This window comes from Kogia breviceps, chromosome 10, assembly GCF_026419965.1.
Source record: "Kogia breviceps isolate mKogBre1 chromosome 10, mKogBre1 haplotype 1, whole genome shotgun sequence".
NCBI lineage: Eukaryota > Metazoa > Chordata > Mammalia > Artiodactyla > Physeteridae > Kogia > Kogia breviceps.
The window spans coordinates 79,872,797-79,888,004 of NC_081319.1; the positions used below are offsets into that span (position 1 = coordinate 79,872,797).

The following is a 15,208-nucleotide window of genomic DNA, read 5'->3' on the forward strand; positions in this document are numbered from 1 at the left end:
GGCACACACAGGCTTCAGTAGGTGTGGCTTGCGGGCTCTAGAGTGCAGGCTCAGTAGTTGTGGCTTACGGACTTAGTTGCTCCGTGGCATGTGGGATCTTCCCGGATTAGGGCTCGAACCCATGTTCTCTGCATTGGTAGGCGTATTCCTAACCACTGCACCACCAGGGAAGTCCCCAGTCCTTTTTCTAGATTGCATTCTTGTCCAGGCCTTCTTGTTTTATAACCAAAAGATTGGCAGCTTGTGTTTAATCTTTTTCCTTAAGGCTCGGGAGTTAGCAGCTTTATAGATGAGAGCAATCCTGACCATAAACCCGACTGCATTTGCATAAAACAGTAGTGTTAGCCTGTCCCTTCCTGCCTTAAATCTTGGTGGTCGCTTCTCTCTCTCTCTCTCTTTTTTTTTCACTAATAAATGTACTTTGTGACTTTTTTTTCCCCTCCAGAATAGGGCACCTTTGCATTAAAAACCTTTTCAGACAGATATCCTTTCTCCTAAATTATTTTCTTAATGGCATTTGGGAACTCTTCTGCTGTCTCTTGGTCAGCAGAAGCTGTTTCTCCTGTTATCTTGGCATTTTAAAAGCCAAACCTCTTTCTAAAATTAACAAACCATCCTTTGCTGGCATTAAATTCTCGAGCTTTGGATCCTTCACCTTCCTCTTGCTTTAAGTTGTCATGTAATGACTTTGCTTTTTTTCTTGAATCTTATTAGAGTCTTTAGGTATGACTTTCTTATAGCAATCCTGAATTAAAACTTGTATTTTCAGTATGAAATAAAAAGTTCATGGTTTCTGCTATGCTGGCACAGCTGCAGTAACAGCTTCACAAATTTCCCGTTTTTCTTTCTTTCTTTTTTTTTTTTTAAATTTAACAATAGTTCTTACCCTGGATTCAATTATCTTGAAATGGCAGTCAACTGCAGCTGCAGACCTCAATCGGTAGTATTGATACCTATCAAGAAATTCAGCCTTTTCTCTGTTTCTTGGGAGCATTTCCAGCATTACCAGAGGCACTTCGTATGGGTAGTATTGTATGACTGTACCAGTTTTTTTTTTTTTTTCAGTCCGTTTGTCCATTGAAGGGCATTTGGATTTTTCTAGTTTGTGGCATTTAAGAACAGAGCTGCTGTAAACATTTGTGCATAGGTTTTTATGTCAGCATAAGTTTTACTTCTCCAGAGTATGTGTAGCTAGGAGTCATATGGTAAGTGTATGTTTAACTTTATGTGAAACTGCCAAACTCTTTTCCTGAGTGTCTATACCTTTTTTTAAAAAAATTGTCACTAGCAATATATTAGAGTGTCAGGTGCTTCACATCTTCATGGTATTTTAGTCATTCTAATAGGTGTATAGTAGTATCTCACCGTGTAGAATTGGCAGATTTCTTCTTTAAATGTTTGGTAGAATTTGCCAGGGAAAACATCTGGGCCTTGGGATTTCTTTTTTTGGAAGGTTTTTTAACTACAAACTCAATTTAAAAAATAGTTATTCAGATTATATCAAACTACCAAAACTTTGAGGTTTTCTTCATGTGTATATTTTTAAAAAAAATATTTATTTATTTGGTTGCACCAGGTCTTAGTTGTGCCAGGTCTTAGTTGTGGCACGTGGGCTCCTTAGTTGTGGCATGTGAACTCTTAGTCGCATGATGCATGTGGGATCTAGTTCCCTGACCAGGGATTGAACCCAGGCCCCCGGCATTGGGAGCGTGGAGTCTTATCCACTGTGCCACCAGGGAAGTCCCCTTCATGTATATCTTGTTTATAGTTTTCTCTTATTATTTTTAAAATTAATGTGAAGTCCCTGGTGATATTCCTTTTTTTATTCTTCATATTGGTAATCTGGGTCTTTTTTTTTTTTTCCTTCTTGATCAGTCTTCCTAGAGATTTATAAATTTTATTGATCTTTTCAAATAACCAATTTTGATTTCATTGTTTTTTCCCTATTTTTCTGTTTTCTCTGGTTTCAGATGAACATTTTATATAATTCCATTTTATGTCCTCTCTTTTTATACTTAAAAATTTTTTTTAGTAGTTGCCCTAGAGTTTGCTATATACATTTATTACTAATCTATGTTCACCTTTAAATAACACTGTCCCACTTTATGTGTAAGGCAGGTACCATAGAGTATTCCCAACTCCCCCTTTGTCCTTTATGATATTGCTGTCATTCATTCACTTATCTATATGCTAAAAATCACCCAATACATTGTTACTATTAATATTTTAAACAGTGATCTTATTGATCAATTAGGAATAAGAAAAGTGAAAGATTTTGTTCTATCTTCATTTATTCCTTTGCCTTCACTCTTTACATAGGGTCGAGTTTTTGACCTGTATAATTTTCCTTCTATTTGAAGAACTTCTCTTATCATTTCTTTCGTGGCAGGTCCGTTGGCAATGAATTTTTGTTTTTTGTTTATATGAGAAAGTCTTTATCCTTTACTTTTGAAGGATAATTTCACTGAATATAGAACTTAAAGTTGGTAGTTTTTTTCTTTCAATACTTTAAGTAGTTTACTCTATTTCCTTCTTGCTTGATTGTTTCTGAAGAGAAGCCTGCTGTAATGCTTATCCCTGTTCTTCTATTGGTAAGGTGTTTTTTTCTTATGGCTTCTTTCAAGATTTTTCTCTATCTTTGGTTTGAATATGGTATGCATAGGTGTAGACTTCCCCACATTCTTTGTGTTTGAGCTTCCTGGATGTGTGGTTTGGTATATGTTACTAATTTTGGAAAATTCTCCACCATTATTACTTCATTTATTTCTTCTGTCTTGTTTCTTTCTTCTTCCTTATCTGATATTCTAATTATGCATATGTTATATCTTTAAAAAAATATCTTTATTTATCTGGTTGCACTGGGTCTTAGTTGTGGCTCGCTGGCTGCTTAGTTGCAGCATGTGGGCTCCTTAGTTGTGGCAGGCGGGCTCCTTAGTTGCAACTTGTGGGATCCTTAGTTGTGGCTTGCCAGCTCCTTAGTTGTGGCACACAATCTCCTTAGTTGTGGCATGTGAACTCTTAGTTGTGGCATGCATGTGGGATCTAGTTACCTGACCAGGGATTGAACCCGGGCCCCCTGCATTGAGAGTGCAGAGTCTTTTCCACTGCGCCACCAGGGGAGTCCCTATATCTTCTGAAATTGTTCTACAGTTCTTGGATGTTCTGTTTTGTTTTTTCAAAAATTATTATTTTTTGTATTGTAGTTCGAGAAGTTTCGGTTGACCTATCTTCAAGCTTCTTGAATCTGTCTTTGGTGGTGTCTAGTTGGTAGTTGAGCCCACCAATGGCATCCTTTATTTCTGTTACAGTGTTTTTTGATTTTTAGCATTTCCTGTTGATTGTTTATCTTAGAGTCTCTATCTGCTCACCTTATACATCTGTTCTTGCATGTTATCTGTTTTTTTCCATTATCACCCTAACATATATTATAGTTATTTACAATTCCCTGTTTGATTTGAAAATGCATGTATACTTGAGTCTAGCTCTGTGTTTTTCTTGCCTTCTAAAAGCATGACGTGTAATTTTTTGTTGAAAATTGGACATGATGTATTAGGTAAAAGGAGCTGAGATCAATAGGTCTTTAGTGTGAGGTGTTGTTTTTTTAAAATTTATTTATTTGGCTGCATTGGGTCTTAGTTGCAGCATGGGGAATCTCTGTGTGGCATGCGGGCTTCTATCTAGTTGTGGTGCGTGGGCTCAGTAGTTGTGGCGCACAGGCCCTCTAGTTGTGGCACACGGGCTCTAGAGCCTGTGGGCTTTGTTACCCTGCAGAATGTGAGATCTTAGTTCCCTGACCAGGGATAGAACCTGCATCCCCTGCATTGGAAGGCAGATTCTTAACCACTGGACTGCCAGAGAGGTCCCTAGTTTGAGGTTTTATACTAATCTGGCTAGGAGTGTACTGTTTTTAATATTTGTTCTAGCTGTAGGTGCCAGAGGCATCAAATTCCTTTAGTGTCCTTGTTTTTGTCTCCCCTGCTGTCTTTGGGTTTACCTAAGAACTCCTTCTCAAATAGAATCTGCATCATGTAACTCAGTGGTAATTAACTTATTATAATGGAGCCCCATGGGTATGGTTGTAAGGTGCTGGGAAGAGGAAGCATCCTATAATCTTAACAATTAAATCTCAAACTACTGGTGGGTCTGTGTCCTGGGACTGTGACATCTTTCTTATTTCCCCACCGCCCACCTCTCCATGTGAGACAGGTAAGAGGGGACTGGAATCAGAGAAATGCCCTTATACCCTTTCCACAGGTGGGATCAGGACCTGGTAAAGTCTTTTTCCTGGAGAGTAGGTCTGTGTTTTGGGTACTGGTTATTTCACAATAATTACTTTCCCTTTCCTCTCTGCCAGAACCACAAGGAGATCTTTATAGGCTCTTCACTGTGAGAACCTGGTGGGGTTCCTGGAAGTAAAACCCACAAAAGGGTGGGGCTCCCCTGAGACTGTGGTCCCCAGAAGTTTTCTACTCTCATCCTATTCCATACTTAGCCTCCAGCAATTCATCAAAGGTTTTGTTTTCAATTTTTGTAGTAGATTGACTTTTTGCCCCCCAAATGTTATGTCTAAATCCTAAGTCATGGTACGTATGAATGTGATGTTATTTGGAAATAGAGTCTTTGCAGATGTAGCTAAGGATCTTAAGATGATATCCTAGATTTAGGATTGGCCATAAATCCAGTGACTGGTGTATTTATGAAGAGTAAGGAGAAGGAGGTTTGAGACAGAGACACAGAAGGGGAGGGCCATGGAGGCAGAGGTTGGAATTATGCAAGCCAAGGAATGCCAGAGGTTGCTGGCAACCCCTAGAAGCCAAGATAGAGGTGTGGAGCAATTCGATGTCAGTCTTTAGAAAGATCCAACCCTGATGATACCTTGATTTTGTACTGTGGCCACCAAAGCTATAACTATGAGAGAATAAAATAGTTTTATTGTTTTAAGTCACCTAGTTTGTGATAGTTTGTTATGACAGCCCTGGGAAACTAGTACAGTGTTCTTATCAGTTTATGACTCCAGTGGTTTCTACTTGAGATGATCTAGTAGATCTTAGCTGTGACTCTCTGGATATGCCTGTCTCTCCGTATCTTGAGGTGGTGGTTTGCCCTATGTCCTCAATACTCTGATGCGTCCAAGGAAAGTCACTGATTTTCCATTTGTTTAACTTTCTTCTTGTAAGGGTAGGAATGACAGTTTCCAAGCTTCTTCCATGTTGGAGCTGAAACTGCAAGTCAGGTTTGTTTGTTTGTTTGTTTGTTTGTGTCTAGCATTTTTATACTGTATTATTTTAGTGAGTACCACATGCCTTTTTCACTTTTAAAAATCTAATATTAATTGCTGCCTTTACTCTCCTTCTGTACCATGCAGGGATCTTAGAATACGTTAACTCCTGATTTATATAGCTGTTGTTATTTTAATCTTCCTAATATTTTAAATTTCCACATCCTCCCCCTCCCTCTTCCTCCTCCTCCTTTTTCATCTTCTTATTTATGTTTTTTTTGTTTTTGTTGGGGTATAACTGTGATATAACAGTATATTAGTTTCAGGTGTACAACATAATGATTTGATATTTATATGTTTTGAGAAATGATCACCACAGTAAGTCTAGTTAGTATCCATCACCATACATAGTTACAATTTTTTTTTTCTTGTGATGAGAACTTTTAAAAGATTTACTCTCTTAGCAACTTTGCAGTATGCAATATAGTTTTATTTAACTATAGTCGCCATGCTGTACATTACATCCCCAGGACTTATTTATTTTATAGCTGGAAGTTTTGATTTTCATTTCCCTGATGATTAGTGATGTTAAGTATTTTTTCATGTACCAGTTGACTATCCGTATGGCTTCTCTGGAAAAATGTTTATTCTGATTCTCTGTCCATTTTTAAATCAGACTGTTTTTTTTCCTTTTTTTTCTTTTGCTGTTAAGTTGTATGAGTTCTTATTAACCCCTTATAAGATATATGATTCGCAAATATATTCTCCCATTCTGTAGGTCGTCTTTTCACTTTGTTGATGGGTTCCTTTCTGTGCAGAAGTTTTTAGTTTGATGTAGTTCCACTTGTTTATTTTTCCTTTTGTTGCCTTTCCTTTTGATGTCAAATCCAAAAAATCATCCCCAGAACCAATGACAAGGAGCTTACTGCCTATGTTTTCTTCTAGGAGTTTTGTGGTTTCAAGTTTTAAGTTTAAGTCTTTAATCCAGTTTGAGTTAATTTTTTCTTATTTTACTCAGTGTTTATATACCTATATATTTTCCACTCTTTTGCTTTTCTTTCCTTTGTGCATCTCTTTCTGGATATTGGATGTGTTCCCCTTTTCCTGCTGTGCTCAGAAAACACCTTCAGAGTTTCTTTCAGTGTGGCAAACTCCGCTTTTTGCTTGTCTTTTTTTGAATTTTTGAATTTTATTTTATCTAGTTATTTTTTATACAGCAGGTTCTTATTAGTTGTCTGTTTTATACATGTCAATCCCAATCTCTCAGTCCATCTCACCACCACCCCCGTCACTTTCCCCACTTGGTGTCCATATGTTTGTTCTACATCTGTGTCTCTATTTCTGCCTTGCAAACTGGTTCATCTGTACCATTTTTCTAGATTCCACATATATACGTTAATATATGATATTTGTTTTTCTTTTTCTGACTTACTTCACTCTGTATGACAGTCTCTAGATCCATCCATGTCTCTACAAATGACCCAATTTCATTCCTTTTTATGGCTGAGTAATATTCCATTGTAGATATGTACCACATCTTCTTTATCCAATTGTCTGTCAGTGGGCATTTAGGTTGCTTCCATGACCTGGCTATTGTAAATAGTGCTTCAATGAACATTGTGGTGCATGTGTCTTTTTGAATTATGGTTTTCTCTGGGTATATGCCCAGTAGTGGGATATCTGGGCCATATGGTAATTCTATTTGTAGTTTTTTAAGGAACTTCCATACTGTTCTCCATAGTGGCTGTATCAATTTACATTCCCATCAACAGTGCAAGAGGGTTCCCTTTTCTCCACACCCTCTCCAGCATTTGTTGTTTGTAGATTTTCTGATGATGCCCATGCTTATCTTTTTGCTTTTGTTTTGAAGGATATTTTCTCTGGTACAGACTTTATGATTTGCAGTTATTTTTTTTCTGCATTTTGAAAATACAAAACTGCTGCTTTCTGGCTCCTGCTGTTGCTGCTGAGAAGCCCATTTAAGTGTTGCTTCTTTGGTAACCTTTTAAAAATTTGTCCCTTTTAAGATTTTTTTTTTACTCTTTGATATTTTGCAATTTTACTATGTTGAGTTGCAGATTTCTTTGTATTTATTCCATTTGGAATTGCTTAGACTTATTGACTCCATGGATTGATGTCTTTTATCAGTTGGTGAGTTCATAGCTATTAACTTTTCAGATAGTTTTTATTTTCTCCTTCTGGGACTCCACTTAGACATGGTAGACTGCTTTAGTATATCTTCTATGTCTGTTACATTCTCATCTGTATTTTCTATATTTTTGTCCCTCTTGACTGCATTTTGGTTAGTTTCTGTTGATATTTACCTGTCTGCCCTTTAGCTAGTTTTCTGAAGCTGTATGTAATATACTTTTAAACTCATCCATTGAGTTTCTATTTTTGGTTATTGTCTTTCTCAGTTCTAGAATACCTATGTGGTTCAAGTTTGTTTTCTCACTATCTGCAGTACTGAGCTTTGTGTCAGTTTTTCAATCTGTAATTTATATCTTTGAACATGGTAAATATTGTTTTAAAGTCTGTGTCTGATAAGTTCAGTATATGGAGTTCATTGAAATGTTTCTGTTGTTTCTTGTTTCTCTAGGTACTTATTTATGATGTTTTTGCATTTTACATGCCTGGTTATGTTTCCTTGTCTCTGGATGTTGTAGACTGGATATATTTCTTGACATAATTTTATGTCTAGGTTATCTTCTCCCAGAGAGGATTCTGGTTACTTCTCTTTTGTCTTGAACCACTTGAATGGTATGAGGTTTTCTGAGTCATCCACATAACATTAAACTGGGCTACGGTGCTTGGGTACAGTTATTTAGGGTCCTTTCCCAAAGTGTGCATGTAGATTCTCAGAGTTACCACCCTCGATAGTTCCTGAACTCCATTCTCAAATCCTAGAATGGCAAAGCTGCTGAAAGTGCTGCTTAGCCTCTGTCATGTCTTTAGAATTCGCAGATACTTTCCAGGGCAAAAGTAGACCCAGTATCATATGTACTTCTCTGGGTTCCAGTTCTCACTTCAGTTTCACCTGATAACATATATTTTTAGTAATTTAGTCTGTCTGAGAAGGTGATTTTTATATTTCGTCTAGCTTTTTTAGTTGTCTTCCTGTGAGGGTTGGTCCAAATTATCTAGTGTTCTTTTATTTTGAGTCTTTTTTCATGCCATATTTTAAAATCTTTATTACCCTGCAGATCACATAAATCCTAAAATGGGATATGTGATTAATTTGGGTTGCTTTCTTCACACTATAAAAATAAACTGTTAAGTAGCTAAAGTAATTTAAATTGTACTTTCATTGGTAGTCACATTTGAAATGAAAGATGAATAATCCACAAACAAAATGTGTGATCTTAAATGATCGGTTTCATAGAGAGTAGGTCAGGTAGAAAGAGCCATTAGCAATAGACAAGGGTCTGTATACCTTATACATCCTAGAGTGTTTTTCAGGATGTACACATTATCTTCTTTTTTTTTTTTCTCCCAAATGTTTTTTGTCAACATTTATTTCTTCACTTTAAGCAAGCACTTAAAGTGAAGAAAATTAGTCAGTCAAACACAATTGTTTTAAATGGTGGAAGAGTTTTGTTTAGTTTGAAATATAAAAGTTTAATTTGCTTTGCAATGTACCAGTTTTCAATGAAAGAATGAGTTTTTTGAGTTTGCACAATATGGAGGGTGCTGATTCTTGGAATGATGGCCTGCATGCTAATTTGTATAGCAAATTCATGAATTAAATGAGTTTTTATTTAAACAGTTTTAACTTTTCTGTAAATACAATTGTTACATACTGTCTAGTGAGCATCAGTGTTTTTAGTAACTTATTTTTACCCAATTATTATATGTTTATTGTAGAAAAATGCCAAGGTGTGGGTTATTGTTTATAAGAATGCCCTCACTTCTGACAACTGCAGATTTGGGGGGTTCCCACGACTGCCCTTATGTTAGACAATTTGCTGGTAGGGCTTGCAGAACTCATTGAAAGCTGTTATACTCTTGGGTATGGTTTATTACAGTAAAAAGATACAGATTAAAATTGGCCAAGGGAGAGAAGCATGAGACAGAATCCAGGAAGGTTCCAGGTGTGATGTCGTTCTTTCTCTCTGAAGCCTTGAACAGCATTAACTCCTGGTGATGATGTATGACAACATGCAGAGTATTGCCAACCAGAGAAGCTCACTTGAGTCTTGGTGTCCAGAGTTTTATAGAGAAGATGTAGTTGACTGCCCATGTGACTGACCTTTAGTGTCTAGCCCTTCCAGAGGTAGAACAGATGCTGCATGGTGTGAAGCCCCCAAGATAATGACCTTGTTTGGTAAAGTCCTCAGGTAAACAGAGGTGCCTAAGGAACTCCAGAGTCCTTAAATAAACAAAAACACTCTTCCTAGAGATCAGGATGAGGCCAATTCCTAACCTCTCTTTTGGCTGAGATTAATTCTTTTTTTTTTTTTAATATTGGAGTATAGTTCATTAACAGTGTTGTGTTAGTTTCAGGTATACTGCAAAGTGATTCAGTATCTGTTCTTTTTCAAATACTTATCTCATTTAGGTTATTAACAGAATACCAAGCAGAGTTCCCTGCCTCTGTGCAGTAGGTCCTGTTGGTTATCTATGTTAAATATAGCAGTGTATACGAGTCAATCCCTAACTCCCAATCTACCCACCCCTTTTAATTCTTTGCTAAAGATGAAAGAAAAGGAGATAACAAACAGCATCTTAGATCCCTTCAGGCATCCATTAACATTTTGGAATGTAACTCTTTATATTTTTCTGTGCATATTTTTGTTTCTTCATTTTTTACAAAAATATGTTGTTACTATACCTATGTTTTTTTTTTTTTTTTTTTTTTTTTGCGGTATGCGGGCCTCTCACTGTTGTGGCCTCTCCCGTTGCGGAGCACAGGCTCCGGACGCACAGGCTCAGTGGCCATGGCTCACAGGCTTAGTTGCTCCGCGGCATGTGGGATCTTCCCGGACCAGGGCACGAACCCGTGTCTCCTGCATCGGCAGGCGGATTCTCAACCACTGCGCCACCAGGGAAGCCCCTATACCTATGTTTTATAACCTTTCTTATTTAACATTGTATTGCAAGCCTAATTATGAATGTTTAAAAGGGCAAGAATTTAACCTTATTTACCATATGGTGTTTTCTTTAGGAGAAATAAATTATCTTTGACTCAGTAAATTTTTAAATTATAACACATAGAATCATGAGTTATAAACATATTTGCAATAATATTGGACAAGCCACTTTAATACTTAGTGCTTTTTTAAAAAATAAAATCTTATCCAAATAATATCTGCATATGCTATAAAAATACAAAAGTATTAAAAGGCTTATAATGAAAAAACAGCATTTCCTTGCCTCACTGTTCTCTACTTCTATTCCCATTCTTTAGAGGGAAACAACTTTGAACTATCTTATCTTTCAGTTTTAATTTTTTTGGCTTTTGTATTTCTAAATAACAAGTTTCCCAAGTTTCTATAGCTGTTTTTTGATTTGATACTTTCATTTTTTAACTTTCTGATATGATAGGTAACGATTTAGCTTATTGTAATCTCACATCTGTTTTCCATTTATCTCAATATGGTTTTATTTCTCTCTTGGTTACCTTTCTAAATTCTGAGTATATAGTTATACTCTTATTTTTCTTTTCAGCAAGTAAGATAGTATTTCTGGACTTAGCACTTTGTATGGTGAAGATATTAGTACCTCTGTCCTTCTCTTTATCAACCTCCCTAATCTTTACTTTATACTATAATGTGAAGGCTTGTTAACATTTATATTTTCTTCTGTAACCATAATTTAGTCTTTTTGTTTTGTTAGAGATTGATTTTCAATGTTAACACAGAAACTAGTTATTATTTTTATTATGACCATGTAAATATTTTTTACTGTGCAGCCAAGTAGTATATATGATGATTATATTTTCAACATTGTAGAGCTCTTTGCGTGTATATATGATGATTATATTTTCAACATTGTATAGCTCTTTGCCTTTCCAGGAGTTTGTAATCATCTTTAGTTTTTTCTCTCCTTATCTAGCTGTATTGTCTCTTTGAGTTCCAGATTCTTCAGGATAGTATAAAATTTCAGTCTGTCTCTCACTTCTTTTTGCCACCAAATACCTCCTAGAACTTTCTGTCTCTTGCTTAATCTAGACTGTTTGTTCCTTAGATTTGTTGCACAATTGCTATCTTAGAACTTTTCTCACTCTAAGCCTGGCTCCACTATTTCTTGAATTTTATATCCTCCTCTGTTTTGGTTCTTACTGGATAACATCATGTAATTGCATATGTAGGAGTTAATTTTCTTTGTCCTTGTCTGTGTGAAAATGTTATAACCTATACTTGTCTGTTGATTTGACTGAGTATGGAATTCATTTTCCTTCAGTACTTAAGTGGCTTTGCCTTTTTATTTTTCTTCTTCTAGAATCTGGTATTGCCAATGAGAAATCTCCTAATATGATTCTCATTCTTTTGTAGATGGAACTCTTTATTTCTTCTCAGAGAGCTTTCTAGGATATGTTTATCTTTGTTGTGAAATTTCACCTAGATGTGAGTACTTACTTTTTTACTTGTTCATTGTACTGGACCCTCACAGACCTCTTTCTATTTGAAGATATGTTTCATATAGCTTTGGAATATTTTCTTGTATTATTTCATTGTCTATTCTCAATTTTTCTCTTTTTTCCCCCCCTAGAACTGTTACTTGGATGATGGATTGTCTGGATTGATCATCTTGTCATATTTGCTTTCCTATTTTATGTCTCTTTCCTTTACCTTTTTTTGTAAAGGGTTTTGGATTTGTCTCCACCTCTGCAAAAAAAAAGAAATTTTGGAAGATGCATTTCCAAATGCTTTTTATTTTCTCATTTCTTCTTTCATAGCATTCTGTTCTGATTTTATGAACTTTATTACATCTCTTGAAGATAAAAATTTGTATGTTTAAATCCTTTTTAATTTTTAAACATTAAGGTGTAGAAATGTTTAAAGTATAGTACAAAGAATTTTTTCCTGACTTATGCCTTTCTTCTGAATATTTTAGTATTTTCTACAAATCAGGATCTTCTCCTACTTAATCACAATTCAGCTATAAAATTTAAGAAGTTAACATTTATTTATGGTTTCTTTATTCAGTGGGGTGTATTCTATTACAGTCATTATTTACTTTGATGCTCAGATTGTCCTGATTTGATGAGTAGGAGCCATTCTGATATCACTTCTCTGTGTCCTTTGGCATCACCTTATCTTTTTTTGAGAACTTCCCTGCTTTCTGCCACAACACCATGTTTCAGGCTTATTTTGTACTTTTCCTGCCTTAGCCCTGGAATTACGTATCTTCCCAAGGATTCCTGGTTCCTTTCAGTAGAAAATGGTTTTTAGAACATCTCAGCATTAGGTTTGCTCATTGCCACTGGAATGTTGCAGTTTCAGGCCCTTTCAGTGAACAGAGCTTGTGTGTGTGGTGTGTGTGTGTGTTTTATATATATGTGAATGTCTATGTATTGAAAACCATGAGTTCATGATGATACTTCTCATTCCCGTTTAATATCACAGGATCAGATGAAGCCTTTTCCCTTTATATTTGTAACTCCCTTTTATAGAGAAACTTGGCTTCCATTATCCGTAATACATTTACTTATTTGATTAATTCCCCTGGATGTAACCAGTCTTCCATTTCTTCTGTCACCCCACCCTTGTATGGACACTCTCTTCTCCTGTGTGGGCTGTTAGTCCCCACTCTAGGTTGCCTCCACCTTCCCACATCTCTGCATGGAAATCTGGCCCTACCCCCAACACCATTTGGCCTCTGATATTTTTCATTAAGCTGCCCATCAGCTTGGATGCCCTCACCACTGTGATTGGGTGCTGGCACACCATATCATGTTGCCTCTGCATGAATGCCTTCCTCACCCTGCCTTAGAGTTCTGATAGGCTACACTAAGGGAGCCTCCATAGATGGACACCCTTCTCACCCTACTTTGGCTCTGATAGCATCACTACCACCCCTCCCCCAGCTTTGGATACCTTCTTTACTCTTTTTGGTCCCTGTCTTCTCACACCTTCTCAGACTCCTTCCCAACCTTGGCCTCCTCTCCCTGCACTATGCTTTTCTACACCTAATAACTTTAAGACTGAATAATTCTGGAAGGGGAGAGGTGGGTGTATATTTCATCCAGGAGTAATTTTTCAATTTATCATGGTCTTTCATGATTCACTATTGTGTACTATTCATATTTATGAAAAAACAATAAATAAAAAGCCAGTTGGGAACTCTGTTTATGTGGGTAGGACTTAAGTTTTATTTTAGAATTAGTAGGTTGGGAGCTGCCCATTGCTCTGGAGACCTCTAAATTCTGGAAATCAGTAGTCATTTTTCTAAGAAACCATCACTCATCTGTAGTAGCTATACTAGTTTCCCGAAACTGCTGTGTGTGTGTGTGTGTGTGTGTGTGTGTGTGTGTGTGTGTGTGTGTGTGTCTGAGATGAACCCTTTAGTTTTTTACCTTCGAAAAAAATACCTGCCTATATAGCATTATTGTCTCAGAGTTATTGTGGTTGATGATGGGTGTCAGCTCTTCCATACAGATATTAATTTCCCTGTTTTCAGTTCTGCATTTCCTATGAGCACTCCTTTTCTGAATTTCTAGCCTTTCTGGGTTTCTGGAGAGCAGTTTGATGTCTCAGTTATAGTTTCCTTAAGTTCTCTGGGCTTCTGGCTTTATCAGTTATGGATCCATTTTCACAAATTTAAAAAATTTTTCACTAGTTCCCTTCTCAGGTTGGGATGTTTTCAGCTGCAAATACAATCCGGTCTAGAATTTATTTAAAAGTTAAGAAAAAACTACTTCTATAACAAGAAATCTAAAGGTATTGGAGATATAGGGTTGGTTAACTTAGCAGTTTAATGAATCTAGCAAAGATCCAGGCCATTTTCATCTTTCTTCTCTTCTAATCAGATCTGCTGTTTTTCTTGTCTCAACTGGTTGTAGCAGTTTTGTCCATTACATTCTCACTGAAGAACATCCAGAGTCTGCAGGAGTACATTCCTTCCTTGTGTTTTGTTTATAAGGTCAAGTGAAACCTTCCCAGAACCCCTGCTTACATTGTATTGGTCAGTCGATCCATCACATGTGTACTTGAAAACCAGTCTGTGTGTGTGTGTGTGTGAGAGAGAGAGAGACAGAGGGGGAGAGAGAGAGAGAGAGAATATGAATGGAATTAACTATAAATCAACTATCTTTAGACCTTTGCCTCTTTGACCAGCAGCATTAGGTATCCTGGGACCTACTCAGTCAGTCTGCATTTAAGCAAGATTCCCAAGTCAACAGGGTGACTTGATTGTACATTAGTGTTTGAGAAGTGCTGGTCTAGAATAGTTAAGATTTAACCCCCTAAGACTGAGAGAGAAGCCTCATTTGTAAAAGTACAGGGTCTCCATATACCTGAACAAAATCAAGGTTCAGTGAGAAAGGAAGAAGGAAGAGGAGTCAGTGTGGGAATGGCTGTTGGTTTGGCAGCCAGCAGTGCCTGCCCATACTCTCTTTGCTTTTTTTGGTTGTAGAGTGTGTGTGTGTGTGTGTGTGTGTGTGAGTGTTCTTTTTTCTTATCATTTTTATAGGAGGAAGAAAAGATGAATGGAGGTATGACTAGTTAAAATGTTAATGCTATGTGTATATGATGTCCTATAACCTAAAATCTTATACTTAAAAGAGCTGAAATGGATCCTTAAGAGCCTTCATTTCAGGGTGTATTCATTTTCTACTGTTCTGTGAAAAATATTGCCACAAACTTAGCAACTTAAAACAATATACATTTATTATCTCACAGTTTTTGTGATTCACCAGTCTGGGCATGGCTCAGTCCTTTGCAAGGCTGCAGTCAGTGTATCAGTGTATTGATCAGGGCTGGGTTCTCTTCTGGGGAAGGATCTGCTTCGAAGCTCACGTGGTTGTTGGCGTCATTCAGTTCCCTGTGG

At 36.7% G+C, this 15,208-nt stretch overlaps 1 protein-coding gene across 3 annotated transcripts in view; it reads left to right on the forward strand.

Moving 5' to 3' along the window:
- Positions 1–15,208, forward strand: part of CD2AP (CD2 associated protein) — a 108,866-nt gene that overhangs the window by 15,564 nt on the left and 78,094 nt on the right. For 2 of the 3 annotated variants that reach the window (XM_067006370.1, XM_067006369.1), the window contains exon 2: positions 11,713–11,784. The exons of the other annotated variant lie outside the window; for it this stretch is intronic. In XM_067006370.1, coding sequence (XP_066862471.1) covers positions 11,713–11,784 — 72 coding nt within the window. The remainder of the gene's footprint in view (positions 1–11,712; positions 11,785–15,208) is intronic. 3 annotated transcript variants of the gene reach the window in all.